At 49.5% G+C, this 16,742-nt stretch overlaps 1 protein-coding gene across 1 annotated transcript; it reads right to left on the bottom strand.

Moving 5' to 3' along the window:
- Positions 1-773: 773 nt before the first annotated feature.
- UPK1A (uroplakin 1A) lies at positions 774-8,241 on the bottom strand (the record flags this gene model as incomplete). Its single annotated transcript, XM_080829050.1, has 7 exons — positions 774-818; positions 901-984; positions 2,277-2,456; positions 3,874-3,981; positions 4,124-4,198; positions 6,799-6,999; positions 8,161-8,241. The coding sequence occupies 7 exons, from the start codon at positions 8,239-8,241 to the stop codon at positions 774-776; spliced, it is 774 nt and encodes a 257-aa protein (XP_080685176.1).
- Positions 8,242-16,742: the final 8,501 nt, after the last annotated feature.

The following is a 16,742-nucleotide window of genomic DNA, read 5'->3' as shown; positions in this document are numbered from 1 at the left end:
GTCTCTTCCTGCTGTGTGGCTTAGTGTAAAGTTGTTAAGTCTGGTGTTGCCAAAGGAATCCTGCCTGAGAATTATACAGGTTTCCTGGAAACTTTGATTGAGCTCCTGGATCTAGATATGCCGGAAGCCAGCAATGTTGTCTCAGTTACACGAGCCAAGAAATTCCATGTTATGTTTCAGTCAGTGCCCATTGAGTTTCTGCCACTTCCATTGGAAGAGTTCTTGTTCATTCGCCTTTGCCCCCAAGGAAAACAAATTAATTCATTCAACCAGTATTTATTGAATATTGACGCCCCTCCCTCTGCTGGGTGATATTGAGGACAATAAAGTAACCATGACAGAGCTTGTCCCTCCCCTCATGGCAATCCCATCGACCAGAGTATAAACAATCACAAACTATTTAGCAAAAATGGCAACAACTGCCATGAAGGAGGAGCTACAGGAGAGGCATTGGTGATGGGGGTAGTGGGATCCGGGAAAGGTCCCCTGAGGACAGAACTTTAAATTGATGCTGAAAGATGGGCCGGGAATCAGCAGAGTGAAATGAGGTCCCTAAGGGTCCTAAGGGTCCCTGTACACATGTCCAAGGGTTTCAGGGCATCCCCAAGTCTCAGCAGGGCTCAGAAAGTTGGTAAAAGGTCTTTGGAGGGAGAGGAAGGAGGGAAGGTTGAGGGAGGTGGGAAGGGGGGAGGTGAGGTAGCCATTCAGCCCTCAGCCAGAGGAAACAGGAACAGGAGGAGGCTGCACGTGCACGTGACCTTCCCTTCTTCTCCTCACAATGTGGTGTAGAAATACATGGCTATCAGCATCACAGGGAGCTGGACGAGGAGGCAGTCAGGTGAAGGGCGCTCCAGCCCCACACCCACATCCCCCTCTTGCCCATAGGCTCCCGCCTCTCACCGTCCACATCAGGATGGCAAAACCAAACCACGAAATCCCCCACGTGTAGCTGTCGATGGCATGGCCGATGTGCTCAAAGCAGCCCTGGGCAGGGGGAAAAACATGGGAGTTTGAGGAAATGCCCAGTAGGGCTAGCCCTGAGGGAGAGTCACTGTGTGCCTTTCGGAAGGTCACCTCCTTCTTCAAACCTTGGTTTTCTCAGCCGTGCAATGGGGATTGTGGCAGTGTCTACCTCCCAGAATGGTTTTGGGGAACCAGGGATGTGATGTTGAACCCAGGCCCCACACAAGTAGGTGTGTGGCAGTGGCTACGACAGTCTGAGGTCAGGTTTGTGCAGAGCTGGCGTGCCATGCTGCCCACAGTTGCCCAGGATTGAAATTTGCCTTTACTACGTGCAGTGCGGTTTTGATGCCTTCCCGTTTAGGAATGAGGTCAAGTGGAGCCTGAGCCTCACAACACAGTCACCTTCAGATAGACCCCTGCCTCGACTTGGAAGCAGCCAAGAACAAAATTTCGGGGTGTGTGTCCTGGAGTCAGGTGGGACTGAGTTGGGGGCCAGCTCCGTCATTTGTTAGCTGTTGGGGCCTGGGAATGATTCTGGCTCTCTGAGCCTTAGTTTTCCCATCTGGGAGGTGACAATCTTGACAGCACTGGCCTCTGAAGGTGGCTGTGGGGCGTCCGTGAATGGACGCACGCGCACACTCTGCACAGAATTGGGCTTCAGAAATGGCCGTCTGGCTTCGAGGGTGGCGATGGTTGGCGCAGGTTCCCTTCTCCATGACACCTGATCTAAGTGGTATGGTTCCAGGGCCCCGAAGCAGCCAGAGGGACTGCTGGAACCGTTTCTTCTCCTAGTCTAACCTCCTCTGGTTTCTCTCTCTGCCTTTGCACTCCCCCTTGCCCTGGTTAAAGCCCCTAGTTGGGGCCTGTCTGCCTGAAATCCAGTCCCAGCTCCATCCCTCACTAGCAAATGAACTCTGTTTCATCATCCTTAAAATGGGATCATTATAATTCCGTACCTCACAGGCCACAGTGGGAATTAACTAAGACGAAGACTTAAAGCCTTTAGAAGAATGCCAGGCACAACGCGAAGGCTCAGTGAATGTTGGTTACTATGGTGGTGGTGCTGTTTCTGTGATTCCTGCTGCTCTCATTCCCAGGCAACCAGAAGAAAAGTTGCAGGTCCGGCTGGGGATCAGACAGACCCTGTGCCTCCCACTGACTTGCAGAGGGAGGAGGGACAGATGGGGAGAGAGTTGAGAGAGCCAGAGAGAGGGGAGAGAAAGAAAGAAGCCAGAGTGGGGAGGAGGAGAAGACCGTGGGAGGGAGGAAGAGAGAGAAGGACCAGACAGGGGAGCCGCAGGGAGGGGACACACCTTGGTGAACAGGTAGTCCGTGTGGCCCAGGCGGCAGCCTTCTTCATTGAGGGGGATAAAGTTGCCAGTCCGCCGACAGCACAGTGGGGGCCACGGGAACACCACCTCCGGGGTGGCCGCCCGGAAGGCTGATGTGAAGTTCACCCAGTCCATGGGACCGGATGTGCCACAGCACTCTTGCTGGAGAGAAAGGCAGGGGGTCAGGCAGGCTCTGGCTCCGAGAGGACAGCCACTCCGCCTGAGGTCGCAGAGTGACGAAGGTCCTGACTTCCCATGTCCTGGGCCTTGGGGTGGGGGGCGGGCAGCGTCTGTGCTTGTGAACAAGGAGCAAGAGGTATTTATCCGAGCACTAAGGGGCTGGTGGGGGGTTTGAGTCAAACCCACACTCATGACTCATTTTAAAATTCTTTTGAATTAGCTGTCAAAAAAATTTGAGGTACATGACACCCAAAGAAAGATTTCTAGTTTCTTCTAGCATCTGAGTGTTTAGTTGGTGGCCCTGAATGATGAAAACATAGGTGCCTTCACATATGAGTTCCAATCCTGGCTAGCAGTATGACTTGAACTAAATTGGGACCTCAATTTCCCTTGGGTCCTCAATATTCTTCCCTTGTACCATATCATGTTGGGTTTAATTAAGAATGTGGCTTCTGGGGGCGCCTGGGTGGTGTAGTCAGTTGGGCATCTGACTCTTGGTTTCGGCTTGGGTTGTGATGGGTCGCGATCTCGGGGTTGTGGGGTCGGGCCCTGCATCAAGCTCTGCACTTGGCACGCAGTCAGCTTGAGACTCTCTCTCCCATTCCCTCTGCTCTTCCCCACCCCCACACACGTGCATGCTCTCTCACCCAAATAAATATGTGAATGCTTAAAAAAAAAAGTGGGGGGGACGCCTGGGTGGCTCAGTGGGTTAAAGCCTCTGCCTTCGGCTCAGGTCATGATCCCAGGACCCTGGGATCAAGCCCCACACCGGGCTCTCTGCTCAGCAGGGAGCCTGCTTCCTCTTCTCTCTCTGCCTGCCTCTCTGCCTGCTTGTGACTTCTGTCTGTCAAATAAATAAATAAAAATCTTTAAAAAAAAATGTGGTTTCTGGAAGCTGGTGGCCTGGATTTGAATCCTTCTGGTTCTGTGACCTACCAGCTGTGTGTCCTTGTGTAATCCACTCAACCTCCTACCTTGATTTCTTCATGGCTGGAAAGCTGATCTCCCTTATGGTGGTTGTGAGAATTAAATAAGCTTTAAAAGTGCTTCTAACAGTACTCAAGAAAAGTTAGTGCTCATTAAATGTTCGTTATTATGATTATCTTCCTTATTAAGAAGGTATCTGTAATGGTCAAGAGCAGGGGCTCTGGATCCAGGCTGGCAGACTCTGATCCCAGCTTACCAACCACGTGACACCAGGTGACATTCCCTTTTCTGGGCCTGTCTAGTCACCTGGAAAACGGCCATGACCAACCCTGTTCTCCAGAAGAACCACAGGAGTGGGTGTCATCTACCAGTGGGCACAAGGGGAGGTGCCTATCTACCTCTGTGGTCAGAGCCCCAGTCCTCCAGCCCTTCCTACCCCCTCATCCCCTTGCCCCTCCCCACCCCCGTCTACCTCAATCATGACACGGTCCCAGAGGCGAGTCAGTTCCTGGCCCTGGTCCGTGTCTGCACTGTAGAAGGTCAGCATCTGCTTGGTAATCAGGGATGGGTTGGACACCATCTGCGGAGGTCCAGGAAGAACAGGGTCCAGTGAGGCTAGGTGGGGAGCGAGGTCGACCACCACTCCACCCACAGACCCAGACCCGGGCCCTTGCCACCCTTGCCCCAAGTCACACCCCTCCCCTGGCCTCTGCCCAGCTCACATAGTCACGGTGAGTGTAGGACGTGATGCAGGAGGCACACTCAAAGATGTAGACGATGAGCATGAGCACCAGGTACTGGGGAGAGATGGAGGGAGAGACGGAGGCACCACCCAGTTAGGGCAAAGCCTGCCAAGTCACACCCCCTCAAGGGATTTTCTTTTCTTTTCTTTTTAAATTTTATTTATTTATTTTGACAGAGAGAGATCACAAGTAGGCAGAGAGGCAGGCAGAGAGAGAAGGGGAAGCAGGCTCCCTGCTGAGCAGAGCCTGATGTGGGGCCTGATCCCAGGACCCTGAGACCGTGACCTGAGTTGAAGGCAGAAGCTTTAACCCACTGAGCCACCCAGGCGCCCCCCACACCCCCAAGGGATTTTTAAAAAGAAGTTCAGGACAATGTGACCAGTAGCATCTAGGTGGTGGGTATACAAGCATTCCCTAGTCAAGTCTTTCACCTTTCCTGTATGTTTAGGTTTTTTAATAATAAAATGTTAGGAAAAAATTAAATCATGGGCGCCTGGGTTGCTTGATGGGTTAAGCCTCTGCGTTTGGCTCAGGTCATGATCTCAGGGTCCTGGGATCTAGCCCCACATTGGGCTCTCTGCTCAAGGGGAGCCTGCTTCCCCCACCCCTGCCTGCCTCTCTGCCTACTTGTGATCTCTCTCTGTCAAGTAAATAAATAAAATCTTAAAAAAAAATGGTATCAACAAAAATATGTAAAGTATTGCCTGAAATTAACCATCAGTCTGGGCACAGTAAAATAAATGTCTACTACAAGAAAAACAAAACAAAACAGACATTCTTGAGACAACCAGAGGCATTTGAACAGAGACTAGATATTGAGTTTGTAGGGCGTACTGGTGGCACAGTTGTTGTGCATAAAAAGAAAAACACTTTCCTTACCCCTCACCTTCTCCCTTAAAGCAACAGGAGGTGGAATGTGGATACGCCAACACCTTTGCCAAGAGATGAGCGGCACAACATGCCTGACTGCTCTCAACAATGTCCTTAGTGCTCGGGGAAACGTGCACTCAAGTACTTACAGGTAAATGACTTGGTGTCTGGAATGCACTTCAAAATACCCCAGGAAGAAGGATGTGGGCAGGCAGAGGGTGAAGCCGAGGGAACCCGGCTGGCCAGGCTGTGGTCAATATTGTTGAAACTAGGTGATGGGTATGTGGGGTTCATGCCATTCACTCCACGCTATATTTGAAATTTCCCATAATAATTTTTTTAATTCCATGTCTTAGTTAATAACAAACTAATAAGGGAGTCAGACACAGACACAAACTTTTTTTTTTTTTTTTAACCAGTTGGCTGAGCTTTTAGGGCTTCAGTTAAATTGTTATGTCAGAGAATTACATGCAGGAAAGAAAGCAAAAGAGAAGGAAAAGAGTCTTTCCAAGGCTCCATCTTACTCACAAGAAAGCCCAAGTCCTTACCAAGTCTGGCAAGACTCAACTGATAGGCCCACTTCCCCCTTCTGCCCTCATTCTCCATGCCCATCGCCCACGGTACCCCCCTTCTCTGCGCCCTTACTGCCTCTCCCGCACCCACCCCCTCTCGGTTCCAGCCACACTGGACTCCTGGCCCCCTCTTGCTGTTCCCTCACGCAGAAACACACACTCCCTCACCTCCCTGAGGCCTCCCCTTCCCCTTCCCCAGCTCCAGACCTCCCTTCCATCCTTACTGTCCACTGTCCCCCCATTGGGGGCACCCTCCCCTTAGGGCTTTCCTATTTTCTCTCTAGGTAGCCAAAGTGCCCAGTGCAGGACTGCGCCCACGGTTCTCGCTCCATCCACATTTGTTGATGGAATAACCCGCTGCTCCCAGGAATCTAAGAGGCCCTCGGCTGTGGAGGCAGCACAATGTTGGCTCTATGTCAGGGGGGCTGGGATCGGAGCTCCTGCCTTCCCTATCACCTGGGCGTTGGCCTCTTTGAGTCCTCATTTTCCTGTCTGGTAAACGGGCAGAGAAGCACTAACTCCAGACAGCTGCTGGGGACATTGAGGGAGCTCATTTTCTAAATGGCTTCGCCTAGTGCCAGGCACAGGAGCAGTCCTTGGGAAGCCTGGGTTCATGCGGTGGGGGTTATCACTGGTGGAAATTAAGAGCAAGGCTCAAGCTGAACTGCTCAGGTTTCAATCCTGGCTCTGTCACCCACCTGCTGTGCAACCTCGGATAAGTGACTTCACTTCTCTGAGCCTCCGTTTCAACTCTGTCAAATGCGCTCACTGTAATGATGGGATCTCCTGGTGGGTTGTAAGGAGTAAATGCACCCATCTATGCAAAGCATTTAGAACGTAATGAGCACTCCCGAAATGGCAGCTGTGCTATTATTATTCTTGTTGTTGTTGTTTTGACAGAGCTCATATGCACAGATTCTGGGGACCTACTAGCTGAGATTTCACATCTCCGTCCTGCCACTCAAGAGCCGTCCTCCCGGGCAGACTCCCTTCCCTTCCTCTCTGTGCCCCAGTTTTCTCTGGAGATTGAGGGTAATGGCTGAGCCTGCGTTACAGGGTTATGGGAAGATTAAATAGAATGATTGCCACGAGGCCCAAGTGTGGTGCATGCTGGATACACACTCGGGGCTCGGTGGCCATGGTTACAGTGACTCTGTGGAAACAATCTCTGTGCCCGCCCGGCCCCATGCCATCCCCCCCCGGGGGCCTCACCGTGAGGATCATGGACCGGCGGCGGCAGAGCGCTGCACCCACCCCAAAGCTGGCCACCACGAAGAAGGAGAAGCCGCAGAAGATGGCGATCCAGGCGCCGGCGAAGACGTCATCCTTGCCCGAGACGCCCATCAGTGGGTACACGCGGTACTGGTCAGCTGTCACCCACACCGTCTCCGCAAACAGGGCCAAGCCCGACAGCTGGACAGGGCAGCAGGTTAGAGAGGGCACAGCAGGCGGGGCTGCAGGACTGTCTCTGAGCAGGTTCCCCTTCTGAGCCTCCGCTGCCCTCGGCAAGGTGGGCACGTGCGAATGGCAAGGATGTCGCCTTCCATGACCAGGGACAGGGCTGGACAGAGGCCAGAAGGGAAGGGCTTCCCGGCTAGATCCCTGCTCCTCCTCCCCCCAGCCGCCCCCACCCTGCCACCGCCCGAGCTGCCGGATGCTTCAAGGATGCCAGGAGATGCCACATGCGAAGCCCAGGGTGCATGACAGGAACAGAGGAGATGCTCCATCCCCCTGGCCTCAAACAGTGTTGTTATTCCCGAGGGGGGGAACCTGCCCAGGCCCAGAGCAACTACAAGTGCATCAACCCTTTGACCCAGCAATGCTGCCTGCAGAAATCAGTCCTGCCTGTGCAGGAAAATCATAAACCCGCGAAGTTATTCTCTGCATCCTCGTGTCACGGGCACCGGCGTGCCGCACAGGGAGTGCTCTGCCGGGTGGAAGAGGGCAGGGAGGCTCTCCGAGGACTCTCGTGGAGTGGCCTATGGACTGTGCGAGCAGGAAAAACGGGGAAGCACAGAACAGGATGTGGAATGAATTACGGTTTGGACCAAAAAGGGAAGAAAATAGCTATATATGCTATTTGTTTGTATGCGCTTAAAGAAATGTTGGCGAAACTAAAAATCTAGTACCTATAGGGATGAGAGATGGGAGCAAGGAGAGGGGAAGGCTTCTCAGCAGATACCTTCGACCCCAATCAAGCTAACGCTCACAGAGCGTGTGGTGTGTGGGTGCTCTGGGTTAGTCCCAGTAACAGCTGTGTGACGATCCTTGTTACCGCTGCAGGGCACTACTGTTGCTGTGGTCGACACAGACAGTAGCCACACATGCCAGACTCTGGTCTGAGCCCAAGAATCCAGCAACTCATCCTCTCGGCATTCCTATTTTCAGAGAAGTAGAGTGGCTTGCTCCCGCTTACAAAGCTGGGGATTGGCGGAGCTGGGATTCGAATCCAGGTTTCTCTGACAGCTGGCGGCATTGGCCATGGCAGGGGGCCCTCAGCCCCCACCCCCAGGCCTGGACTGTCCCCTCCTCCCCACCCACCCACTGGGCTCCCGGCACTGGGGGAGGTCTCACCAGAATAATGATGTTGCCCACCACCAGCAGGCCCACCACAGCCGGAGACCCCTTCTCCACCTCTGTTGCTGCGGATGCCATAGTCCTCCTGGGACACAAGAGCCCGAATAAGGCCAGAGGCTGGGCATGGAGGGCAGCCCCAGGTGGACCCACTGCCCTCCCTCCATACCCCAGCTGCTAGGGGATGCTCCTGGCTCTCTGCTAGGCCCAGAATCCTCCCACAAACCCTGATGCTGTGCCACCTTACAGAAGAAGGAACCAAGGCTCAGGCAGGGCAGTCACTGGCCAGAGCTCAGTGTTGGCCAGAGCTCAGCGTTGGCCTCCCTGCACCTCAGAGCTTCCCAGTTAACCCCGCTCATCCAGACCCCCAGAGCCCCCTCCTCACCTTCTCTTTCTGAAGCCTCTGTGGCTAGCTCCTCCCACAGTGGCTCCCTATATATGCCCAGGCCCCTCCTTGGGCCGGTCTCCAGGAAGACAGAAGGTGTCTGGTGGGGACAAGAGGTCAAGCAGGCCGACCAGCATAGAAGAACAGTTTTATGAGCACCCCCGCCCCCCCCCCAACCCAAGTGATTTATAGACCTGAAATTCAAGACTGGGCTAAGGTCTGGCTGCATAAGCAGGGTGAGGTGCCCAAGGCTTCCTGCTCCCAGGCTGCTGTGGCAGAGGTGGGTGAGGGGAGTTCCAGATGAGTGAATAAGGCAGGGTGGGGGAGGGGAGAAGAGAGTGTGCTAGAAACTGAGAGAGGGCACACAGAATAGGCTTGGTGGGAGAAAAGTACACTCCCCCCCACACCCCCCCCACACACAGACAAAGCAGGGTCACAGTGAGGAGCCACAGGCAGAAATGTCTTCAGGCTACAGAATCAAGGAGACCAAGGTTGAAATCCCAGTTCTGCCTCCTCTGGGCTGAGTAACTTGGTATGTGTTTGCCCATCTGCAGAATGGGTATCATCGGACGACTTGCCCCAGCAGCAGTGGGAACTGAGCCCAGGGATGTCTGCAAAGGATGTCCTCTGGCCTGGTGTACAGCAAGAGGCCAGGCTGCACCAGCAAGGCTCCTGAGGGGCCCGCTTTCCCTCCGATGGTTCCCCTAGCGTCACAAGGCCGGTTCCTCAGGTGAAAATGGCTTGGGGCACCCAGTCCTCCCCCAGAACTTCTCAAGAACCAAGGCACTGACTGTGTTTTCTTTCTGAGCTGTTGCTCCCTCAGTGCATGTGAAATGGACAAATAAATGGAACTTACAATTGCGGTGTTAAGACAATGGCTTGATAAAAAAACACATGAGATGTGTTCTGATTAAAATTAAAATGAGCAATTTGGTTTTTAGTCAATCTGCTTTACATTTAAAATAGTCTTTCTCTGTTGATTTACATTTATATTAAGGATTAATAAGAAAATTTAAATGATAACATACATGATCTGTCAAGTACATTTTATGAGGTTTAGCTAAAATAACTTGGTAATAATAGGGCCATGCTAACAGTATGAAATGTTTTTATTTTCAAATAGTTGGTAACTGTTAGTTGTTGGAAGTTATATAAAATCTCTCAGTCTTTTGGCTAAGATCAAGTGTAAACTGGTAGAAGGAAAAAGTTACTATCAATGGGGCATTACTGTCATCTGTCATAAAAGGGATCGATTTTGTTCTAATGTGATGTCAAAGCCTTCTTTAATTTTTTGTAGTTTTTTTTTAATAGATTTTACTTATTTATTTGAGAGAGACACAGAGAGAGGGGTGGGGGAGAAGCAGACTCCCTGCTGAGCAGAGAGCCCGATGTGGGACTCGATCCTAGGACCCTGAGATCATGACCTGAGCTGAAGGCAGACACTTAACCAACTGAGTCACACAGGCACCCCTGTTCTAGTTCGATGTCAGACTTGAAATTTCACAATTCCTTTTCATTATATAAGCCAGTCTTCAAACAATGCATTTTGGAGTGCTAATTACCTCCTTTAAAAAATCACAAGGCTGGGATGCCTGGGTGGCTCGGTCAGTTAGGCATCCAACTCTTAATTTCGGCTCAGGTCATGATCTTGGGGTTGTGGGATCGAGGCCCCCCACCCCACTTGCATGCTCTCTCTCTAAAGAAAAAAAAATCACAATGCCAAGATCTCCTAAAGAGGATGTATGCCTCTCCTATGACTATCCTATGATCCAGCCATTTGTCCCTGGGAATCCCTCCATTTCTATCAAATGCTCTGAATGTGTTCATATTAGTCCCAAGCTGGAAGGCACCCAAATGCTCCTTCCCAGTAGAGTGGGTAAATACATTGCGGTATAGGCATACAAGGGATACTATTCAGCAATAAAAGGCAATGAACTACTGATACCTGCAACTACAGGGATGAATTTCAAAAGCATTACAGTAAATGAAAAAAGCCACACCCAAAAGACTGTCACTGTAGGATTCTAGATATGAAGTTTGAAAACAGGCAAAACCAATCTAGGGGGATAAACGTTGGGGGAGTGGTTACCCTTGGGGGCATTGTGACTAGAAGGGACAGGGAGGGGATTTCTCTTTCTGGGTTTGGACACTGGTTACACATGGGGTGCTCAGATTTTGAAAATCTGTCCAGGCATACGGTCTCGATAAGTGCACTTTTCTGTGTATATGTATATATTCTTAATTGCAATATGTTCTAGAGGGTAAAACCTTTTCAAAGAAACACATTTGATGTGTCAAAGGGGTGTTTTCCAAAGGGGGGCACAAGAGCTGATTTTAGGCTGTCTATGGGCTTGAAAGGAAATGGTATGAACCCATGTAACTAACATCTAATGGAAAAATGATCTAGTTCTAATCCTGATGGTGCCATCTCGAAAGGCTCAGTAGTCTGATGCCGTGTCCTAAACACCTGTCACCTTGCTTAGAGCAGGTTCCAACAGGCCTCGGTGTCTGAGTAGAATTGAATAATATATATTTTCATTGTATTGACTTGTTTATTTAAAGTCTGATTCATTTATTTTATTTTTAAAAAGATTTTATTTATTTATTTGACAGGCAGAGATCACAAGTAGGCAGAGAGGCAGGTAGACAGAGAGAGGAGGAAGCAGGCTCCCGGCTGAGCAGAGAGCCCGATGTGGGGCTCGATCCCAGGTCCCTGAGATCATGACCTGAACCAAAGGGAGAGGCTTTAACCCACTGAGCCACTCAGGCACCCCTCATTGTATTTATTTTTAAGACATTTTCTTTCCCATGGTCAGTGGTGTAATCTAAAAATATTGATATATTTCAAATATACAAGACAATGTAGAAAATACCTGTAACAAACACCGACATCCTCCCTACCAGCTTTGTCAAATGTACATATTTTTCTATACTCATTGAAGATTGTTGTTGTTTTAAGTGGCATACACGGCAGATGGCCTTTGAAGCCACCTGATCTCACCCAAGATACCTTCATTATTACATTTGAGGCTCATCACCCTCCATAACCCTTGTACCGTCTTCTTTTTCAGAGCCCAGATGTCATGGGTTAATTCCATACCCTCAGCTCATTATTTCCCACAAGATAGTTCTTGTTTTTGTTTTAAGATTTTATATATTTGACAGAGAGAAATGGAACACAGCAGGAGGGGGAGAGGGAGAAGCAGGCTTCACACTGAGCAGGGAGCCCCATGCGGGGCTGGATCCAAGGACCCTGGATCATGACCTGAGCGGAAAGGAGACGCTTAACCAACTGAGCCACCCAGGCATCCCAAAATATCTCGTTTTAAATTTAACTCATTCCCTTGTATCCCCATATCCCAGTTGCTTTCAGTGCCCTCTACTGGCAAATACTCTAATTAGTCCGCATGTATCTTTTTAGTTGGGTGTGCTCTTGTAAAATGGATACCATTGTTTTCGATTTTCTCTTTTTTTTTTTTATGTTCTTTTTTGTTGTTGTTAAGATTTACTTATTTATTCTTGGGGCTGGGGAGGGACAGGATCTCAAGCAGACGTGGGGCTTGATATCATGACCCTGATACCAGGACCTGAGAGGAAACCAAGAGTGGGACAGTTAACCAGTTAACCGACTGCACCACCCAGGTGCCCCACCTGCGGGTTTTCTGATTTACATACCCATGACTGTGTTCGTGCTTTTCTCACTTGGCACAGATTTTAGGGCCCATCCACTACTCTGGACACACTGAGTCTGCAGCTTCTCATGGTTGCATGGGGCACCTCTCATACACCCCCTCCAGTTTATTGTCTCCTCCCCTGTGAGGACACTGACCCCCTCCCCCCCCCACCCCACTGTAAATAGTGCTGCTGTGAGCACCCGTGTGCATGGCCCTCACATACATCTGGGTCTCTTTCCAGGGAGACTTGCTGGGTCATGAATGTGCATGTACCAGGTTGCTTTCCACACTCCGACCGAGAGCTCCTGTACCCTTCCTTCACCACTCGCCCTTGGCATTACCTAGCTTTCTCGTTTTTGTCACAGTAATTCCATGTAAAGTGATACCTACCATGATTTCAATTCTCAATTCTCTTATTACTAATGATTTTGAGCATCTTTGCAAATGTCTGTGAGCCTTTTGGGTTCCCACTGTCATGCATGCTTTCATATTTTTAATATATACGCATATATTCATCAATACATAGAATAGTTCTCGATTTTCAGGTAAATTCTATAGAAAGTGTATCTTAGATATCCTCATGCAGTTGATTTTCACCTCAACATTATGTTTTTGAAATTTATTCATCACATATTGTGGCTCTAGTTCATCTATTTTTCTTTTTTTTTTTTAAGATTTTATTTATTTATTTGACAGAAATCACAAGTAGGCAGAGAGGGAGGCAGAGAGAGAGAGAGGAGGAAGCAGGCTCCCCACCGAGCAGAGAGCCTGATTTGGGGCTCAATCCCAGGACTCTGAGATCATGACCTGAGGCGAAGGCAGAGGCTTTAACCTACTGAGCCACCCAGGTGCCCTCTAGTTCATCCATTTTTTGTAAGAATACTTCATAGGTTGTTTCCTTTCCAAATTCATTTTGGCAAAGACGCTATGGAACAATGGCGACACAGAGGTCCACAGGCCTAGCGACAGTCTGAAGCCTGAAGCTGGGCGCAAAGGTAATGAGCAAATTTAAGTCTCAGGTGCTCCTTGGCTCAGCTGAGCAGTGGAGGGCCTCAAAGGCATGGGTGGGCATGGGAGATCTTCCAAGGAAAGGGGACTTTGGAGCTGGGTGGGGCCAGCGTGAAAGTGTGGGATGAGGAGGAGAGAGGAAAGAGAAGGCGTGGGGAGACTAGGATGTGGTGTAGGCGAAGCAAGGAGGAAGGTGCTACAGTGGAGTAGTCAAAGGAGCTTTTCAGTTTTTTCTCAAATTCACTCACTGAGCACCAAGTATGTGATCAGGCCAGAACTAAGCCTCAAGGACAGGATGCAGCTGATGAGTTTCCCAGGCCCTACCCTGTGTGGGGCCGAGCTGAGAAAAGAGCAGTGATCAGGACAGCTCAGTTCCTATCCTCACAGGCTCACAGGTAGAAAGACATTCAGCAGAGAATGACAGCCCAGCATGCTCAGGGAGATGCCGAAGGGACCCGGGCACTGAGAGAGGAAGCACAGGCCAGGGCCACAGCGGGGAAAACAAAAGGGAGATGTGTGAGCCCCAGGGACGCACCTGACCCAGCCTGGGGTGTAGGAAGGAAGTGGTGTTGGAGAAGGAGACTGAAGCCATCTGGTAAAAGGGAGTAAAGAACATTCCTAACAGAAGAACACAGTACACACATACAATGGAGTATGATTCACCCTTAGAAAAGGAGATCTTGTTATATGTGACAACACGGAAGAAACTTGCAGACCTGATGCTAAGTGAAATCAGCCAGTCTCACAAAGACAAAGAGTACATAATTCCACTTTCACGAGGTATAATCTATAACAGTGAAACCCATTAGAGCAGAGAGCAGTATGGTGGCTGCCAGTGCTGGGGGGGGGAAGAGGAAATGGGGAATTGCTGATCTGATCGCCAGGTACAAAGGTTGTTACGCAAGATGCAGAAGTCCTAGAGGGTGAAACATTGTATCTACAGTTAACAATACTGTATTATGGGCTAAAATTCTATTAAGAGAGGAGATCCCCTGTTAGGGGTTCTCACCACGGTAATAGCAGTAGGAAAAGACATTTAGAAGGAATATTTCCTCATTATGTCCACACTCTAGAAAGGAGACCAACGTGCTGAGAGCAGCTAATATTTAAAGAGCATTTCCAACACACCTGGCACTGTTCTGAAGACCCCACATAGAGCATCAGGCACTAATCTACACACCTAACATGTAGCATCTCATTTAATCTGTACAACGGCCCTATGTAGGTGTCATTAATTTCATTTTATAGACGAGGAAACTGAGACACAGAGAGGTCAAGCAACTTACACAGAGAGGTCAAGCAACTTGCTCAGAGACTCACAGCTGGTAAGTGGTAGAGCCTGAATTTGAACCCATGCGGTCTGGCTCCAGTCTCTGTCCCCTTAACCACTACACTGCTTCTCTGTGTGTATACTGCCTTGCTGGAGTATTTTCCTTTTTTTTTTTTTTTTTTTTGTTTTTAATCAGAAGAATATTCATGCACTAATTGTACAATCTGGAAAAGCTTAAGATATGAGATTGACAAGGCATGATCTTTAGGTACTATTAGTAATGGAGAAAAGCAAGTTCAGAACATCAGGAATGGCAGACTACGATGGTGGATGGGCAGGTAGGAGGGAAGCTCTCCTTGCAAATGGATAAACTATTTTCAGAAGGAGGTGCAGGAAACCAGTAATGGCAGTCCCTTCTCATGGCTAGAAGAGCTGAGGAAGAAACACATTATTCCTGCATCGTTTCTGCACCTTTGAAAAGGCCGAGAGTGATGTATCCAATGGTGAAACAGTTCTTCTACCCTCTTTCTCCCCAAGAACGATTTCGAAAACCGCCCATGGACAAGAGCAGCTCTGTGGGAACCCAGGGAGTCCGGCAGAGAAGTTCCCTCACACCTCCGGCGCAAAATCCCCAAGACCGAATGCGTTGAAGAGAAATTCTATACAACTAAGAGTCAGGAAGCAGCTGGGAGAGTGGCAGTTGGGGTCTTGGAAGCAGCAAAAAGCACTTGGATCCTACTAAATACACCGCAGACACAGGGGGATTGTCCATGCCTTGCCTGTGGATCCCCTCAACCGATCCATGGGCATCCTACTGCTCCGCATGCCTCACCTGTACACCCAGACCCATTTCGTGGCTGGCTCCCTGCAGATGCCTCTGAGGGCTGGGAGAGCGCGTTTCTGAAGGTGGCTAGTAAGCATGTGCAGAGCCGGCTGACTCCGTGGCACTGGGAGAAGGCATGCACACTTGAGCAAGCAGCACAACCCAAGGGAAAGGAAATGGGAGGCAGTCCATGCTTGGTCTGGCTTTGCAGGATCAAGAGGAGACACATCATCCCAAAAAGCACCATACCCTGCAAGGGAACAAGAAGTATGGAGCAGGTGTATCCATAGAGAAGGCCTGAGAAAGCCTCAGAATCCCCAATAAAGCTGATGGAAGGTATTGCTTGCCTGAAGCCAGTAAGACTTGATAAGGTGACTGCGTCTACTAATGCGAACACAACGCCAGACATCAAGGAACAGGAAAAATCAAGGAAACAGAACACTACTGAAGGAACACCGTAATTTTCCAGTAACTGACCCCAAGAAAGGATATCTGAGAATTGTTTGAAAAAGAGTTCAAAATAGTTGTTTAGGGGGCGCCTGGATGGCTCAGTCAGTTAAGCATCTGCCTTCAGCTCAGGTCATGACCTGACCCCAGGGGTCCTAGGATCAAGCCCCACGTCTGGCTCTCTGCTCAGCGGGGACCCTGCTTCTCCCTTTCCCTCTGCCTCCTGCTTTGCCTACTTATGTTGTCAAATAAATAAATAATCTTAAAAAAAACCCTACTTGTATTAAAAATTTATCATTAATCTTAGATGTAACAGTGAAGTGTAATTATGTACAAAATAAACCTGTAACTCTAAGAGACACACATCCTTATTTCTGGATGACATGTGATTCCCCAGGCTTTGCTTTAAAATCACCTAGAGGGGGAGAGCAATAATTAGAGATAAAACTGGCCATTTGTTGGTAACCATTCAAGCTAGGTGATGAGTACACAGAATTTTTTTTTTAAGATTTTTTATTTATTTATTTGACAGACAGATCACAAGTAGGCAGAGAGGAGGCAGAGAGAGAGGAGGAAGTGGGCTCCCTGCTGAGCAGAGAACCCGATGCAGGGCTCGATCCCAGGACCCTGGGATCATGACCTGAGCCGAAGGCAGAGGCTTTAACCCACTGAGCCACCCAGGCGCCCCCAGAATTTTTATTATACTATTTTCATGTGGTTCAAAAACTAGGAAAGTTTTTTGAAATTGTGTAAATAAAGGGGAACATACAGATAAATTTCAGCACATCCAGGGGCTTGAGACTATTCTCTCGCTCACTCTAGTGTCTGGTATAGAGAAGGTGGTCAGTTTAATAACATGAAACAAAACAAAACAGAAAAAAAACAATCAGACTGAAGCCCCTCTTACTGGTCAAGGTATTAATTCCCACCACAGCTTCATGCCCGATCACTTGGCTCTTTTACACATACGCAGTC

Source organism: Martes martes (assembly GCF_963455335.1).
Source record: "Martes martes genome assembly, chromosome: 17".
NCBI lineage: Eukaryota > Metazoa > Chordata > Mammalia > Carnivora > Mustelidae > Martes > Martes martes.
Note: the sequence above shows the minus strand (reverse complement) of the source record. Positions and strands in the feature narration are given on the sequence as shown.